Below are 16,632 nucleotides of genomic sequence, written 5' to 3'. Positions count from 1 at the left end.
CGATTCGCTCGCGCGTCATCTCTCCTCGCCGCGACTCGTCCAAACCCATTGTCGATTCCCCTCAACCCTAGCCGCCAGCGGCGGCCAGATTTTGCTAGTAACAAGTGCTTATTAGCTTCACCTCCCCCTCCAGCTGCCGCCGCCTGCCATCTCCGGCGACGAGCAGGGCGGAGAAGGAGAACTAGCCATGGCCTCGGTGGCGCCGGAGGTTGAGAAGAAGGAGGAGGAGGAGCAGGTGGTGAACCCGTGGGAGGTGTCGGCGGGGAAGGGCGGCATCGACTACGACAAGCTGGTCGACCAGTTCGGCTGCCAGCGCCTGGACGCCCCGCTCATCGACCGCATCGCGCGACTCACCGGCCGCCCCCCGCACCGCTTCCTCCGCCGCGGCCTCTTCTTCGCCCACCGGTGCTGTAAAAGATAGCCCTAGCTTTTGCCTTCCCAGGCGGCGGCGGAGGTGGAATTGCTGACTCAATCTCGGAACCTTTTTGTGGGCGTGCAGGGATTTGAACGAGATACTGGACATCTACGAGAAGGGGGACAAGTTCTACCTCTACACGGGGAGAGGGCCCTCCTCAGAGGCGTTGCATCTCGGACACCTCGTCCCCTTCATGTTCACCAAGTAAGAAGACTTTGTTGATTCACTGATCACTGTGTTGTTTATCTGGGCAATGCTGCTGCGGTGGAAGCAGCAGGGGAGTAGCGTGCATTCTTGGCTAGAACGAACAGTCCATTGTGCCTCCATTGGTTTGAGAACATGCAGGATTTGTTCTCGATTAGTTACCAGTTTAGTAGACTAGTGAAATTGATATCTTTTCAGTTTGTAGTAGTTTATGTGGTGAATCATGTACCAACAGTGGACTTGCAGAAAGCCTTTAGTTGAACACTACCCTTGAAACTCGGGAGTTAAACATCAGCAATTAGCATGTTTAACGCTAAGTATTTACCTCCTATCCTTCACAAAAACTCTAGCACATAAATATGCTACATTTCATAGTCTTATTTATGCTCTATACTCTACAGGTATTATTTGATAAATCTTGCGTTATCATCTCAGTTCTGATTGTGTAAGAAACCATAGGCAATGCTCATTGACCATAAGAATCTTTCTTCAGATATTTGCAGGATGCTTTCAAGGTTCCTCTGGTGATACAGCTAACTGATGATGAGAAGTTCCTGTGGAAAAATTTGACGGTAGAGGAAAGTAAAAGGCTTGCGCGTGAAAATGCAAAAGACATTATAGCATGCGGATTTGATGTTGAAAGGACTTTTATATTCTCTGATTTTAATTTTGTTGGCGGGTAAGATTAATATCTTAAATTCTAGCCTTGATTGATCTTTTACCTTATGACCTCGTAAATCCTACTCCCTCCGTTCCTAAATATGTCTTTTTAGAGATTTCAAATGGACTACCACATACGGATGTATATAGACATATTTTAGAGTGTAGATTCACTCATTTTGCTCCGTATGTAGTCACTTGTTGAAATCTCTAGAAAGACATATTTAGGAACGGAGGGAGTAGATTAGTTTCTATATAAAAAATAGTAAAGTAATCCTCTTCTCTTTCTTGCAGTGCCTTTTACGAAAACATGGTTAAAGTGGCCAGATGTGTGACATATAATAAAGTGAGAGCTGTTCCATTGATTACACTATTTGTCTATTTGGCATGAGAGAGCTCAGTAGTTTCTGTTCAAGCATTAACGTTGGCTAATATAGTCCGCTCTTGAATGACAGGTTGTCGGAATATTTGGATTCACTCCAGAGGATCACATTGGAAAGATTAGCTTTCCTCCTGTGCAAGCAGTTCCATCATTCCCTTCTTCATTTCCCAAACACTTTTCTGGCAATGACCAACTACGGTGCCTGATACCTTGTGCAATAGACCAGGTAAAAACATATTTTTGGTACAATTGTCCTGTAAACATAATTTGTTACATAATATCTACTTCCTGGCATAACTAGAAATTATCATATATCTCCTAGTAACTAATTTTAGAAGTAACATTCTGCAAGTTTTCGTGCTTTCCAGAATATAACTAATAGTATCCTTCCATTGTGTGCATACTATAGATATGCTTATCCATATGTGAATTTTTAAGAGACCATCTCTGAGTAATTTCGTTAAAAATATGAACTGTTGGTAGATGTTCATGGTTTGTTTCATATCTTCAGTTCCTCATTCAATTCATTTTTCATTCTTCTAGGATCCTTATTTCAGGATGACCCGTGATGTTGCTCCAAGAATTGGTTACCAGAAGCCAGCACTGATTGAGTCAAGATTTTTCCCTGCCCTTCAGGTAAATGTGTTTTCTGAGGAACAATGGTTTAAAGCTTTATGCTTCACTGCATAGAAGTTCAACATGGCACAAAAAATAAGTACATATATGGACAAGGTAGACCTGATGCCCAGGACGCTTATTATCTAAAATCAGTCATTTAATGCCCGACAATTAGGATTTACAGTGAAATGGTTGCTTACATGGTTACATATGAAATATTTCAATTATTGGTAATAATAGCATATCTTTTTGTGGAAAGCTTGTTCCTACAACAACAACAACAAAGCCTTTAGTCCCAAACAAGTTGGGGTAGGCTAGAGGTGAAACCCATAAGATCTCGCAACCAACTCATGGCTCTGGCACATGGATAGCAAGCTTCCATGCACCCCTGTCCATAGCTAGCTCTTTGGTGATACTCCAATCCTTCAGGTCTCTCTTAACGGACTCCTCCCATGTCAAATTCGGTCTACCCCGCCCCCTCTTGACATTCTCCGCACGCTTTAGCCGTCCGCTATGCACTGGAGCTTCTAGAGGCCTGCGCTGAATATGCCCAAACCATCTCAGACGATGTTGGACAAGCTTCTCCTCAATTGGTGCTACCCCAACTCTATCTCGTATATCATCATTCCGGACTCGATCCTTCCTCCTGTGGCCACACATCCATCTCAACATACGCATCTCCGCCACACCTAACTGTTGAACATGTTGCCTTTTAGTCGGCCAACACTCCGCGCCATACAACATTGCGGGTCGAACCGCCGTCCTGTAGAACTTGCCTTTTAGCTTTTGTGGCACTCTCTTGTCACAGAGAATGCCAGAAGCTTGGCGCCACTTCATCCATCCGGCTTTGATTCGATGGTTCACATCTTCATCAATACCCCCATCCTCCTGCAACATTGACCCCAAATACCGAAAGGTGTCCTTCCGAGGTACCACCTGGCCATCAAGGCTAACCTCCTCCTCCTCACACCTAGTAGTACTGAAACCGCACATCATGTACTCGGTTTTAGTTCTACTAAGCCTAAACCCTTTCGATTCCAAGGTTTGTCTCCATAACTCTAACTTCCTATTTACCCCCGTCCGACTATCGTCAACTAGCACCACATCATCCGCAAAGAGCATACACCATGGGATATCTCCTTGTATATCCCTTGTGACCTCATCCATCACCAATGCAAAAAGATAAAGGCTCAAAGCTAACCCCTGATGCAGTCCTATCTTAATTGGGAAGTCATCGGGTGTCGACATCACTTGTTCGAACACTTGTCACAACATTATCGACTTATCGTACATGTCCTTGATGAGGGTAATGTACTTTGCTGGGACTTTGTGTTTCTCCAAGGTCCACCACATGACATTCCGCGGTATCTTATCATAGGCCTTCTCCAAGTCAATGAACACCATATGCAAGTCCTTCTTTTGCTTCCTATATCTCTCCATAAGTTGTCGTACCAAGAAAATGGCTTCCATGGTCGACCTCCCAGGCATGAAACCAAACTGATTTTTGGTCACGCTTGTCATTCTTCTTAAGCGGTGCTCAATGACTCTCACCCATAGCTTCATTGTATGGCTCATCAGCTTAATTCCACGGTAATTAGTACAACTCTGAACATCCCCCTTGTTCTTGAAGATTGGTACTAATATACTCCGTCTCCATTCTTCTGGCATCTTGTTTGCCCGAAAAATGAGGTTGAAAAGCTTGGTTAGCCATACTATCGCTATGTCCCCGAGACCTTTCCACACCTCAATGGGGATACAATCAGGGCCCATCGCCTTGCCTTCTTTCATCCTTTTTAAAGCCTCCTTCACCTCAGACTCCTGGATTCGCCGCAAAAAACGCATGTTGGTCTCATCAAAGGAGTCTCCCAGTTCAATGGTAGAACTCTCATTCTCCCCATTGAACAGCTTGTCGAAGTACTTCCGCCATCTATGCTTAATCTCCTCGTCCTTCACCAAGAGTTGGCTTGCTCCGTCCTTGATGCATTTGACTTGGCCAATATCCCTCGTCTTCCTCTCTCGGATCTTGGCCATCTTATAGATGTCCCTTTCACCTTCCTCCATGCCTAACCGTTGGTAGAGGTCCTCATATGCCCGACCCCTTGCTTCACCAACAACTCGCTTTGCGGCCTTCTTCGCCATCTTGTACTTCTCTATGTTGTCTGCACTCCTATCCAGGTATAGGCGTCTGAAGCAATCTTTCTTCTCTTTAATCGCCTTCTGGACATCATCATTCCACCACCAGGTATCCTTATCTTCGCTTCTCCTTCCCCTGGACACTCCAAACTCCTCCGAGGCCACCTTACGAATGCAAGTCGCCATCTTCATCCACACATTGTCCGCATCCCCTCCTTCCTCCCAAGGGCCCTCCTTAATGACCCTCTCCTTGAACACCTGAGCTACCTCCCCCTTGAGCTTCCACCACTTCGTTCTAGCGACTTTGGCACGCTTATCCCGCTGGACACGAATCCGAAAGCGGAAGTCAGCAACCACCAGCTTATGCTGGGGTACAACACTCTCTCCAGGTATCACCTTACAGTCTAGGCACGCACGCCTATCTTCTCTTCTCGAGAGGATGAAATCAATCTGGCTAGAGTGTTGGCCACTACTAAAAGTCACCAGATGTGATTCTAAAGAGGGTGTTAGCTACAATCATGTTGTAGGCTAGAGCAAAGCTTAAGACATCTTCTCCTTCTTGATTCCTGATGCCATAGCCAAAGCCCCCATGCGCCCCTTCAAAACCCGTGTTAGATGCACCCACATGGCCATTGAGGTCTCCTCCTATGAAGAGCTTCTCACCAATTGGTACACTCCTAACCATGTCTTCCAAGCCTTCCCAGAACTCCCTCTTGGTGTTCTCATTGTGGCCTACTTGCGGGGCATACGCGCTGATAACACTGAGAACCAAGTCCTCAACTGCCAGCTTGACCAGGATAATCCGGTCCCCATGTCTCTTGACGTCTACCACTCCATACTTGAGGCTCTTGTTGATCAAGATGCCTACGCCATTTCTGTTCGCAGCCGTCCCTGTGTACCACAGCTTGAAGCCGGTATCCTCCACCTCCTTCGCCTTCTGTCCTCTCCATTTGGTTTCTTGGCCGCAAAGGATATCAACACCTCTCCTCACCGCTGCATCAACTAGCTCCCGAAGCTTCCCTGTCAGAGACCCTACGTTCCAACTACCTAAGCGAATCCTCCTAGGCTCGGCTAGCTTCCTTACCCTTCGCACTCGTCGAGTCAAATGCGAAGACCCTTGCTCATTTTCCACTACATCCGGGCGCCGATGTAGCGCACCACTAAGGATGCGACGACCCGTTCCTCGCTCACTTGCCACCGTATCCGGATCAAGACACGGCGCGCCACTTGGGGGGTGACGGCCCGCAAGTAGGATGTGGAAAGCTTGTTCCTAAGTACCATAATTTGTAGAATTACGAGTGTACCATATTTAGGTTTGCGTTAATGAGTGCAAACATAAGAAGAATTTTTTTTTGTCTAGTGAAGTCACAATACCAGTCTGATTATGAGAAACACAGTTCCAGTTTGACTGCTTCCAGTCAATTCTTGAACTTGCTATTTCTCCATCTAGCTGTGTTGAACCTAACAAGACTATAACTTCGTTTATGGAGCCCGTGTGCCATTTGTTTTACATTTATTTGCTACATCCTGTTATGGATGGCACTAACTTTAATATCATTGCTTTGGGGCTACTTATATATCTTACAGGGGGAGAACACGAAAATGTCAGCTAGTGATCCAAATTCTGCTATATATGTGACCGATAGTACTAAATATATAAAGACAAAGGTATGTACTCAACATTGTTTCTTGTCTCAGAAAAACTATTTCCAAACAGTTACATGTTTTCAGCTGATCCTTGTTTGTGTGAGAGCATCTACAACCATGATGCACAACTCTGGCTCCTCAAACGTCCGCGAACATGCCCGGGCATGTCCGCTTTTAGTCCCTATTTGTTCATGCACACAACCATGCCCCTCATTTTCCCCCTATATGTCCGGTCACATGCATATGATTGGTGGAGAGGAAGAGAGAGAAAAGAAAGAAAGAATAAAGAAAGAGAAAAGGTGGTCCGCGGTGGCGAAATCTTACATGGCGCCCTGCCGAGACATGCCCAGACATCCCCATATATGGCTTGGATATGGGGATTTGTGCCCGAGCATATGAGGACAAAGTGGGCGGTCCGGCTGGGTGGCTTTTTTTCCTTCTCTCTCCTGTCCGGGGAGTGACCAGGCTGTCCGCCAGGACGCTTGGGGAGGATATGAGTGGTCCGTTTGTAGATGCTCTGAAGTGGTTGCTAGATTGAGCTGAGCACGGAATTTGTAGCCTGTAGGTCTTTGTTTTGTACTTCTATTTACTTCCCCATCATTTTCCAGGTGAATAAATATGCATTCTCAGGTGGCCAGGACTCTGTAGAACTTCATAGAAAACTTGGAGCTAACCTTGAGGTACACCCTTTTCCTGTTGTTTTGACACATACTAACAATAAATTGACACAGGTAAGCAAGCTTTTTTGGCGGCTTGATTCCATGTCCTATGCATCATTCTATCATGCATTTTTTTACTTAGAAGGCAAAACTTAAATTAGAATAAGTAATAATTTCAGTATATCAAGTAAAATTACCAGTTTCATAAAATATGAAGTTAGCAACATGCCCTTTGTTTGTAGTTTCGTCATTTATTGAAGCTGACAACATTGTATTTAATTGTAAATTGTGGAGCATTGCATCCTGCAATATTTCTCTAATGTGATGTGCTCCTTGCACAAGACAAAAGCAATTGGTAATTTTAATTGTTGTATTCAGGTTGATGTCTCAATTAAGTACCTGAACTTCTTCCTTGAAGACGATGATGAGCTCGAGCGCATAAAGAAGGTAATATTGCAAGATATTAGAACTACACTTTATAGCTACTTAGTTTCCAATTGGGCCGTGCTAATGTTGTGGAACTCAATATCAGGCGTACAAGGAAGGAAGGATGCTGACGGGTGAAGTGAAGCAGCTTCTGGTTACGGTTCTTTCTGAGATGGTTGAAAGGCACAAAAGAGCTAGAGCTCGAGTTACCGAGGAGGTATGCAATATCATATGTTATCACATTCATTTGGTCTTGTACATAACAGGAGGCGCGTAGCTGCACTGTGCAAACATTGATAAAAAAAAATGCAAACACTGATAAAAAATAGATTCACACATATGTCTTCTGCCAATTTAACGATGTCCTGTTTACACAGATGGTCGACGCCTTCATGGCTGTGAGGCCTCTTCCCAACATGTTTGGCTGAGCATTGGGTGGGAAGTTCATACCCTTTCTGTGTGGATTTTATTGAATTCCAGGAGCAACATATGAAGTTTCAGGATTTAGTTGTAACTATTAATGTCAACCTGGCCGCTCAATCCTGTATGGCAGCCACTGATTTTGCAAAATCAGCATGTGATATGTTTGTTTTCAAGCTTGCTCGATCACTGCAAAGATTTCTATTTATTGGAATTAGGGAACACACACGTGTTTTTTTTGAAACCGAGGCAAAAGATTTGCCTCGTATATTAATTAAGAGGGGAGAGAGTACAACACATGGCAGTTACAACTTTGCTTGTCAGATTGGGACATACAACGTAAAAAGACTACTCTCGCGGCATGATGTCGTTCAGCTGTCTTGCTCCGGCGGTGACCCAAGTCTTGGCCTTGTCTTTGATGAGTTTGAGAATGTAGAACGGCGGTGTGGACTTCTTCCTGAAAACCCGGCCGTTCCAAATAGTCCAAGTGACAAGCATAGTGAGCGTGGCCCTGGCCTTATGATGAAAGAGATGTCAATGTTCATCGACCAACTTTTCACGGTGTGTTCAGATGACAACCGGTCCATTTCCAGTTCTCCCAACCCAAGCCATTCCTTAATCATCCTCCATCTGAGCAGGGTAAAGCGGCATTTGTAAAAAAAAGTGAGGCGCCGTCTCGTTGGCCCGCCTCGTTGGCCCTTCTGCAGATGGTGCAAAGTCCACAATTTTCCCATCCTTGTTTCTGAAGCCTATCTGATGTCCAATGCTTTCCACCAAGAGCTAGCCACGAGAAGAATTTAACCTTCGGAGAAGCCCAAACTTTCCAAACCACACGGTTCATGGAGGTTAACGTCGATCCCAAGAATTGCGCCCTATATGCCGAAGCCGCCGAGAATTTGCCGCTAGGATGGAATTTCCAAGTTATGTCATCCTCTACCTCCTCAGAGACAGGTTCAGGAGACAGATCAGCTCCCTCCCGAGACGCAACAGACCAACATGGCGTGCCACTTGCCTCCTCGTCTCCTGGTGCCTCTGTAAAGAGCGCAACGCACGAGTCTTCGAAGGGAAAGCCTGCGATGTGAACCAACTGGTTAACAAGATATCTGACGAGGCAAGGTGTTGGCTGTTCGCTGGACTGACGCCGATGAGCAAATTTTTCGAGCCGCCATGAATTACCTCACTAGCCGGCTGTAACTAGACATGGTGGCCGGCGCCATGCACTGGCAGTACGTGTGAACTAGGAGTAGAGCTTACGTCTGTAACCATTTGTATGGGTTTTCAACCTCTTTCTTCATCAATGAGAATCAGCATCTACCTGTTTTCCGTCAAAAAAAAGAGAAGCTGGACATGTTCAAGGTGAATCCAAAGGTCGATGAACTGGACAATGTGGTCTACCGACAGAATGGTAGTCGAATTAAGCTTGTGGACCCACGAGTTTTCCCTCATAGCCTCCCGGACGGTCCAGTTCTTACGCTTGGAGGCAGCAAAAATAAGGGAGGCAATCTCCTTCGGTACTTTTCTGGCTGAAACACAGCCTCCTCAAATGATCATAGCACTGTCTCTACAAGCTTCCTTCTGTATTATGGTTATGTCAGTACTACCAAAATACGAATTTGAAAAATCTGCAGGGCAATACCCTAAGTTACCAATATTTTTTTTGTGATGCCATGTTCAAACACAATCAGAACAACGCTGGGAGGGAAATATAACTCAGAAAAAATATACTCGACAGAATGTAATACTTTCAAATATCTGAAGTTTGATCTTTGCTGGATTGTGATTTGCTATCATTCTTTTCCTTTGCAAAAAGAATTCGAAGCTTTTTTCACACAAGCCTCAGTACAGGATTATAACCAAAAAATATACTCCCTCTGTAAAGAAATATGAGAGCATTCAGATCACTAACTTTAGTGATGTAAATGCTCTTATATTTCTTTACGAAGGGAGTATATCAGAAACGACCAAAAATGAAAGAACATGACCCTATAGAAGAATACCTGCTTCAGCAGGGTAATACCCTAAGTTACCAATATGCTTTTGTGATGCCATGTTCAAACACAAACAAACAACGCTGGGAAATATAACTCAAGAAAAAATATACTCCCCAGAATGTAACACTTTCAAGTTTCTGAGGTTCTTGGCATTTGATCTTTCGTAAGAAAATATACTTTCAGTCTTTTCCTTTACAAAATGATTTTCAAGCTTTTCATATAAGCCTCAGTACTGGATTAACCGAAAAATATATATGATCAGAAACCGACCAAAAATGGAAGAATGCGACCCTAGAGAAGAGTCCCTGCTTCAGCGCTCGTCATCTCCATACCACCTCCGGAAGCCCACGCTGCCGGGCCTCTTGTTGCTGCCTGAACCTGATTTGTCAGACCCGCCACCCCTTTCACTCCGAAGCAATTCGAACTCCTTTTCAAGGGTTTCCATCTTCTGCAGCCGTTGTTGAATCTCTGAAACTCCATCCTGCCAATTCGGCAAAGGGAAAACTCATATCATCATCACTCCTATCCCAAGAATGTGAAGGAGTTCTCTATTTTCGTATTCGACAAACTCATCAAAACCTAGAGCATGGTTTCTGACCCTTCCCGAAGAACCTTTACGTACCTCGAGTTTGGAAGCCCTCGCTGCTTCGTCGGAGAGTTGATCGCGGACTGACTGGAGTTCCTGCACAGCAGACAGCACATAAAACTTGATCACATTGAGCTTAGGGAAAGTTTCTTCTTGAAAAGTAAGAGAGCATAGTCCTAACACACAAACCGACGCTATTTCATTTCCACCTTGGTATACTTCTCTCTCTGTGTGTAAATGTTTTTCACTGTAAGGTTCTGTTTGATAAACTGAGGCTTCACCTTTGAGACTCCAATTCAAGCATAAACATATGAAAAATAATGCTACTATGCTGACAACCTATAATTCCTGAGATACAGTGATTTGAGTTTGATTTTCTGAAGCTCGGGGCCTTAGATATTTGAATAGAAATCATAAAAAAGAACTGACTAATTCTATATGGAGATTATATTACAGATAACTTCAGCACACAAGTAGTAGTGCCCTAGGAAAAATTATGGAATTTCCTGAAACAATTACGTGAGTGTGCTATAGCTTACCTTAGTAAGCTCCGCATTTTTGTTCTCTACATCAGCTAGTTCCTTCTTCAGGTGGAAGCTCTGCAGCTTTTCCTGTTCAAGTTTTTCTTCTACCTGGCTCTTCTCATGCTTTACTGCTTGCACCAAGGTTTTGCTGATATCTACTCCCTTGTTATTCTGAAAATGACAGAGAGAAAAAGCGTTAACCATGGTTTCAACAAGCAGCCACAAGCTTAAGATATTACCTTGTCATCTCGAAGTTCTTCAATTTCGAATATTGGTCCCCTGCTAGAATTTACTTCTGCAGATAATGGGGTCATGCCATTTGTCTCGACTTCATCTATTCGTGAAGACGACACACTTGGTCTGAGACTTGTCTTCAGAGCATAAACCTAAATACAAAGAATGCTCATCTAAATATAAAGATATAGATAAGAAAAATTAAACTGATGACAGAGGAACATGCCTCGTTGCTGTAACGTCCACTGTATCCTCCAAATGACAACAGAAAGTCTTCTCCATTAATTGTGTGAAGTACTAAACTCGATCCCTGTGGTGAAGGAGATTACGGAGATCAGCGACAGCTTGGGTGCATAACACCATAGAATCACAATTAACTAATATTATAAATACAGTTAGCAGTACGACCATGTTAACTTCACTATTACGCATGGATTATGAGTACAAGGACTAGTCAAGACTAGTCTATGAGTCTCAACTTCAGGGCCGACTAGACTTCAGTGTCGATTAGTCTATGAATCACAACTTCAGTGTCGACTCGTGTCGATTATTCACGCTTAGTCTATGAGTCTCAACCTCGGAACGACTCATCGACTCGTAAACCTTGCTATTACGAGTTCCTTAAAGGCTTAGACTCATATAACATTATTTTCATGAATCTAGTTGGAATATTCAATTTGAACTTCTTGAACCAAAAGACCCTTTCTCCATTTATCCAAACTGTTCAGAGAGTTTCCAAGTAACTATGCGGAACATATACGATGTTATGCAAAATAAAAGTTCACATTGCTTTACAAATTGAAAATAAGAATAAAAATGGCTAACCTCACTTGTAGGGGGAGCACGGCCTTCAAAACTAGTAACAACCGACCATACCAAAGTAGACATGTTAAGCACAAGCGTTTCTGGAACACCTGCAGTGCATTAGGCACATGTGAGTGATAACAGTTTTGTGAGCTGCTTTTAGAAATGGAACAAAGTGGAATAACCGATTATAGATGGAAGGGAGCTACATTCATTAGGTTACCAAATAGCGGAAACGAACGGACGCAGTAATGTAAAAAAAATCATAATATTTCAACCTTACCTTTCTTACTATTACCACCACCAGTGATAACCCAGTTATCCCCAACCGTTACGCCTGCATGCCCTGCTCTTGGTTCTGGAATTATACCGTGCTGCTTTGGTCTTGACCATTCCATCTGCAATTAACGGTAGGTGACTGGTTTGGAATTGCAAATGTACAATACCAGCGCTAGACAGAAGTCTCACTGTTTGCATGTCAAGGAGATATAGATCACTGAAACATGTAGAATGAGATCCCCCACCAAATATCAAGAGATACCGGTCTGCATAGCATGCAGCAGCATGCTCTGACCTTGGAGAAGGAGGAGTGCCTCTGTAACAAACAATTGTTAGATATCAATCTTGCACCTAAAAGCAGAGCCGGTTAATGCGTTTACTGCAAGTTTTATTTCATGTTCTAAATAAAGTATAATAATTGCCAACTACAAGTGACACGTGCTATAGCATTTTCACATAACTTTGAATTTTATTTCTCCACACACATATATATATGTAAGAATACCCATCTAAGAACTTTTTAACTTCATTTGTGCAATTTTAACAAATCCGCTCCATTTTGTTTACATCGATCAAACCAAATCCACAGAACTTACGTGCTCTCAAATTCATCCCAAGTCATGGTTTCGAGATCAAGAACGTGCAGCTCGTTCAGAAGAGACCTCCCACCACCTTCACCTCCAAACACAACTAAAGTGTCCCCAACACGAGTCACTGATTGACCACCACGTGAGCTCTAAACAAAAAGGAAAAGTACCATAAGATACATATTGACCAAAAAGAAGCAGCCTTCAGGGAAAAGGGGTGGAAACTTGCGACCCAATTGAACAGCATAAATACAGATTAAATATACATACCGGCGACTTCCCATAAGTACGCAAAATTGACCAAGTGCTGGTTTGCGGATCAAACTCCTTTACTGGTACAACATTGAGTAAAAAATATTAAGTTCTGGCATGACAAGATAAGAAGAGAGAAAAATGAGCGATGTATTAGGCTAACCACTGAGACTCTCTGTATGTTCCCTGGTGTGTCCTGCAACTGACAGAATCTTGTTTCCGGATGGAATCTACAGGGATTAGAAGACAGACGCAATCTGATAAAGTTATAATTACAACCATTGGAAAGTATACCAGTTTCACATCACTGATAACTACAAAGAGTACTTGATGATTACCAGTGAATGACCAGCACATGGAGCAACTAAAACTGGTTCAGCCGATTCTGATTGAATTTTAGCTTCTAGCTTTGACCATGACAAACTTTTGAAATCCAGAACCTTCGAGCAAAGAAGGATTCCATTGTTAAGTTGTGTGCCATCTTCTCAAAATATAGGAACAGGGGGTAACCCCCAAGGCAAGTAATTAAGGAAATCTAGGGCTCAACTAAAGGAGTAACAATTCCTCCCTAGAAATTCAATGACAAAAAATACAGGTAACATAGCTGAAGGCACAAGCAGCCCCTTCCACTGAGAATCATAATGACTAGTGTACCTGAATGTCACCAAGGTAACGGCCATTGTGGTTTCCACCAAAGACATACATCTTTTCCTGAACTACGGCAGCTCCATGCTGCAGAAGGTAATTGGAGCCAGTATGTCAGAGCCATCAAGTGAAAACAGCCCAGCACAAGATCATAAGGTATATAAAAGTTACATAAATAAAAATAAAGACCTTGTATCGAGGTTTGGGACGCTGTCCTGGGACTGAGAGAGGCGTCCACTGATCGTAAGCGGCCACAGAGCAGAGGCCTTCCATGGTGACCTCCTTGTCCTGAACATCAACCATCTTCTCGTTCTCCGCCACGACTACTTTAGGCTCTTCAGGTTTGAAATGCAGTGGTTCTTGTATGCTCTGACAAGACGAGAAGGAAAAACATGGTTGATACATTACAAATCAGTCATGATCAATTCAAGAAGATTAGCACAAGCGCTCACTAAGTGGCATCACTAAGCAGGAGAGAGACGCCACGCAGCCAAAAGCTGGGATCACGAGCTAGCACGCAGCCGAGCGAAGCCACAGCCATTCACTGAGCCCATGTACTAGTGCGAGCAACTCACCGGCATCCCTGGCAGCAGGTGCTCGAAGTCGAAGGTCCCGTGGATCCCCCGCTCGCGTTCTCCCAAGCCTCGGGATCTGGAGGAGGCGGGGAGGGCCGCGGCCCGTGGAGGCTTCTAGAAGGTTCGAGATCTGGACTACACTCTAACTTCGCAGAAGCTTCTAGAAGCCTCGAGATCTGGCGGGGGGAGAGGGGAAGAGGACCGCTGGCCGCTGCTTTCACCCTCCGGCGACCCGCGCAATGGGAGATGACGAGGGGGAGCGGCGTGCCTCGTGATCCGTGCAGATGAATCAAAGATCGGGGCCGTAGGGACCGTTTGATTGCGACGGAAGCTTCCTCCACATCTGGTGGGTCACTTCAAATGCGTGCAGTGCAGCTCAGAATTTCCTGCCAACAATATTCGTTTTCTTCTTAGGCCCCTCCCAATGCTCCATCTTGTACAGGTGTTAAGGTTGCCAACTAAGCAAAAAATATGATGTGGCATGGTAGTTAGGAAGAGAGAGAGTAGTACTTTCTCCGTTTTTATTTAGTTCACATATTAGCTTTGGTCAAAGTCAAGCTTTACAAACTTTGACCAAGTTTATATACAAAAATATTAAGATATACAATAACAAATCAACAACATTAGATTTATTATTAAATGTACTTTCACATCGTATAGATTTATTATGATAAATGTCTATTGTTTTCTATAAACTTGGTCAAACTTTACGAAGTTTGACTTCAATCAACTCTAATATGCAGAGTAAATAAAAACGGATGGAGTATGGTGACCCCAGGAAGAAACGAGTACCTAGGTGGAAGCACAATTCTGAGTCTACAACGAATTAAATGCATGAAGCTTAGCACCCAAAAGCTTAGCACCTTTGCATTGTAGGCATTTAATATGCTTAGCACCTTATCTAAGCACCTTTGCATTGGGAGAGGTCTGATATCTCTTTCTAGAAACAACTTTGTAAACTGAAAAACAAATATATTTCTAACTACAATCTCTGTGCATGATTTATTTTTACATGTAGGACCCATCGATTTGCCACGTCACAACTGACCCAAAATGGCATATGCGTTTTGAAAATGCGACAAAACACGAAAAATGTAAAAATAAAAAACGCTCATTTTTATTTAGGCAACACGGCAATGTACGGTTTCCAGTTTCCATCACCATCTCAGGCTTTCAGCTCAGCAGCAGCAGTAGCAACAACAACAAGAAAGAAAATAAACCTACGAAAACATTATAAAGAAACTTGTCTGTCCAGTTGTCCTCTAAGCAACTCATTTCGGGAGCATGAACAATCTCCACCATGTTGACAGATCCGCTCAAAGGTCCCGCCGTTCGTCTTTCTTTTCGGTGCCTTCATCCTGCGGCAACGAGACAAACTGCACGATTCCATGGACCACAGAGGCTTCGACTCTGAACCTCGAAGCGATCTGGTCCACACTCATCGGGCCGCGGTGGCCACTGGACTTTCCTTGGTACAGCTGGATGATCTCCTGGATGTGCCCGACGTTCAGGGTTCCTGGAGGTAGCTGCCTGCTCTGCCCGGGTTCGGGTTCAGATGTTCTCACCTTAGGAAGCGGCCTGTTGTATCGCTCTACGACGGAAGCCTGCAAGCACAAGCCTCTGATTAGATCACTTCTCCCGAAAAACTAAGGAAAGTTCAGACTCAATAGAATGGTTGTTTAAGCTCAGCTCTTTATAGGTTTATGCAGTGCAATGCAATGAAATCATCAAGGGGACTATGGTATTTTAGCCCAGGGAGAACAATGTAACATCACATGACTCACTTCACCCATTTCTGGCTTTCCTCCAGGCTTAGTAGTGATTCTCCCAACCATGTGCTTAAGCATGTCATCATAACTTGGATCACGTTCTACAAGTACACCGTGGGCATCTTTTGTTGATGGTGTAACAGCTGCAGTGCATTTTCAATAGATAAATAAATCATACACTGATAAATGAAACATTGACAACAGCAATTTGAAACCTATTGCAAGGTCACAGTGCTTTGGTAAATGCCAATAAAGCTTGCACTGAGACTATGTCAAAATCAAGATGGTGATGTAGCCCATAAGCTTATTTAGAAAGAAAAAAAACTATGGTTCCATTGGACCTAAGAAAAGAAGACGCAACTTTTCATAAGGGGCATCAGTTCTTTGCCAGCTATTATCATGCAGAGTAAAGAAGAGGTATAACAGCACATCAAACTTTACATGTTCCATCAGTTTTCACGGCCAAGAAAATTATGATTGAATGAAGCCTACTACAATAGCCAAATCAGCTCAAATACTGAGTTATTATTCTGAACTCCCTGGTGCTCCATAATCCAAATCAACTCAAATATTAAGGAGTTATTACTCTATTCTTGGCTCCCATTGAAATCAGTACCCCACTACAAAGAAACGTGTCACATTTACAAGTCATGTCACCCTTATAGTTAGAATTTTTATATATGATGAAATTTTCAGCCTACCAAATAAAATAATTAATTGTAGAAAGGTTTTACGCATTTGTGTGTTCCTAGTCGAATCTAGGTAGTAAAGAAACATTCAGGCGCCATCTCCCGAGAGTTAGACATCCACAACTAGACCCCT

The 16,632-nt window shown here is 43.6% G+C and overlaps 3 protein-coding genes across 3 annotated transcripts in view; 1 reads left to right on the top strand and 2 right to left on the bottom strand.

Moving 5' to 3' along the window:
* Positions 1-7,863, top strand: LOC119300484 (tryptophan--tRNA ligase, cytoplasmic-like). Its single transcript, XM_037577427.1, has 11 exons — positions 1-405; positions 500-619; positions 1,113-1,298; positions 1,574-1,625; positions 1,735-1,887; positions 2,205-2,297; positions 6,000-6,080; positions 6,668-6,739; positions 7,097-7,165; positions 7,251-7,361; positions 7,522-7,863. The coding sequence occupies exons 1-11, from the start codon at positions 188-190 to the stop codon at positions 7,570-7,572; spliced, it is 1,206 nt and encodes a 401-aa protein (XP_037433324.1). The 5' UTR covers positions 1-187; the 3' UTR covers positions 7,573-7,863.
* Positions 7,864-9,643: 1,780 nt separating this feature from the next.
* LOC119300483 (acyl-CoA-binding domain-containing protein 6-like) lies at positions 9,644-14,324 on the bottom strand. The gene is made up of 15 exons (XM_037577425.1): positions 14,042-14,324; positions 13,656-13,835; positions 13,476-13,553; positions 13,160-13,261; positions 12,985-13,051; positions 12,840-12,901; positions 12,579-12,718; positions 12,172-12,298; positions 11,987-12,101; positions 11,725-11,813; positions 11,126-11,209; positions 10,905-11,051; positions 10,681-10,836; positions 10,178-10,237; positions 9,644-10,036 (listed from the first exon to the last, which is right to left on the bottom strand). Exons 1-15 carry the CDS (start codon positions 14,045-14,047, stop codon positions 9,866-9,868), a joined length of 1,584 nt encoding a protein of 527 aa, XP_037433322.1. The 5' UTR covers positions 14,048-14,324; the 3' UTR covers positions 9,644-9,865.
* Positions 14,325-15,136: 812 nt separating this feature from the next.
* The window catches only part of LOC119300481, a 4,568-nt gene continuing 3,072 nt past the window's right edge, over positions 15,137-16,632 (bottom strand). The window contains exons 2-3 of the mRNA XM_037577424.1: positions 15,826-15,953; positions 15,137-15,645 (exon numbers count right to left, since the gene is read on the bottom strand). Of these exons, the coding sequence (XP_037433321.1) occupies positions 15,358-15,645; positions 15,826-15,953 (416 nt within the window). The 3' untranslated portion in view covers positions 15,137-15,357. The remainder of the gene's footprint in view (positions 15,646-15,825; positions 15,954-16,632) is intronic.

Source organism: Triticum dicoccoides, chromosome 5A (genome assembly GCF_002162155.2).
Source record: "Triticum dicoccoides isolate Atlit2015 ecotype Zavitan chromosome 5A, WEW_v2.0, whole genome shotgun sequence".
NCBI classification, from domain to species: domain Eukaryota; kingdom Viridiplantae; phylum Streptophyta; class Magnoliopsida; order Poales; family Poaceae; genus Triticum; species Triticum dicoccoides.
The sequence above is the reverse complement of the archived record's forward strand: the minus strand, read 5'-3'. Positions and strand labels throughout refer to the sequence as shown.

Bases quoted from the DNA above. Each gene is read 5' to 3' on its own strand.
- LOC119300483 (XM_037577425.1), bottom strand. The intron at 11,052-11,125 runs GCATGTTCCTCT...CTTTGTATTTAG, and splicing joins GTGGACGTTACAGCAACGAG to GTTTATGCTCTGAAGACAAG. The intron at 10,837-10,904 runs GTAATATCTTAA...TGTCATTTTCAG, and splicing joins AAGAACTTCGAGATGACAAG to AATAACAAGGGAGTAGATAT.
- LOC119300484 (XM_037577427.1), top strand. From the start codon at position 188: ATGGCCTCGGTGGCGCCGGAGGTTGAGAAGAAGGAGGAGGAGGAGCAG. The intron at 1,888-2,204 runs GTAAAAACATAT...TCATTCTTCTAG, and splicing joins TACCTTGTGCAATAGACCAG to GATCCTTATTTCAGGATGAC. The intron at 2,298-5,999 runs GTAAATGTGTTT...TATATCTTACAG, and splicing joins GATTTTTCCCTGCCCTTCAG to GGGGAGAACACGAAAATGTC.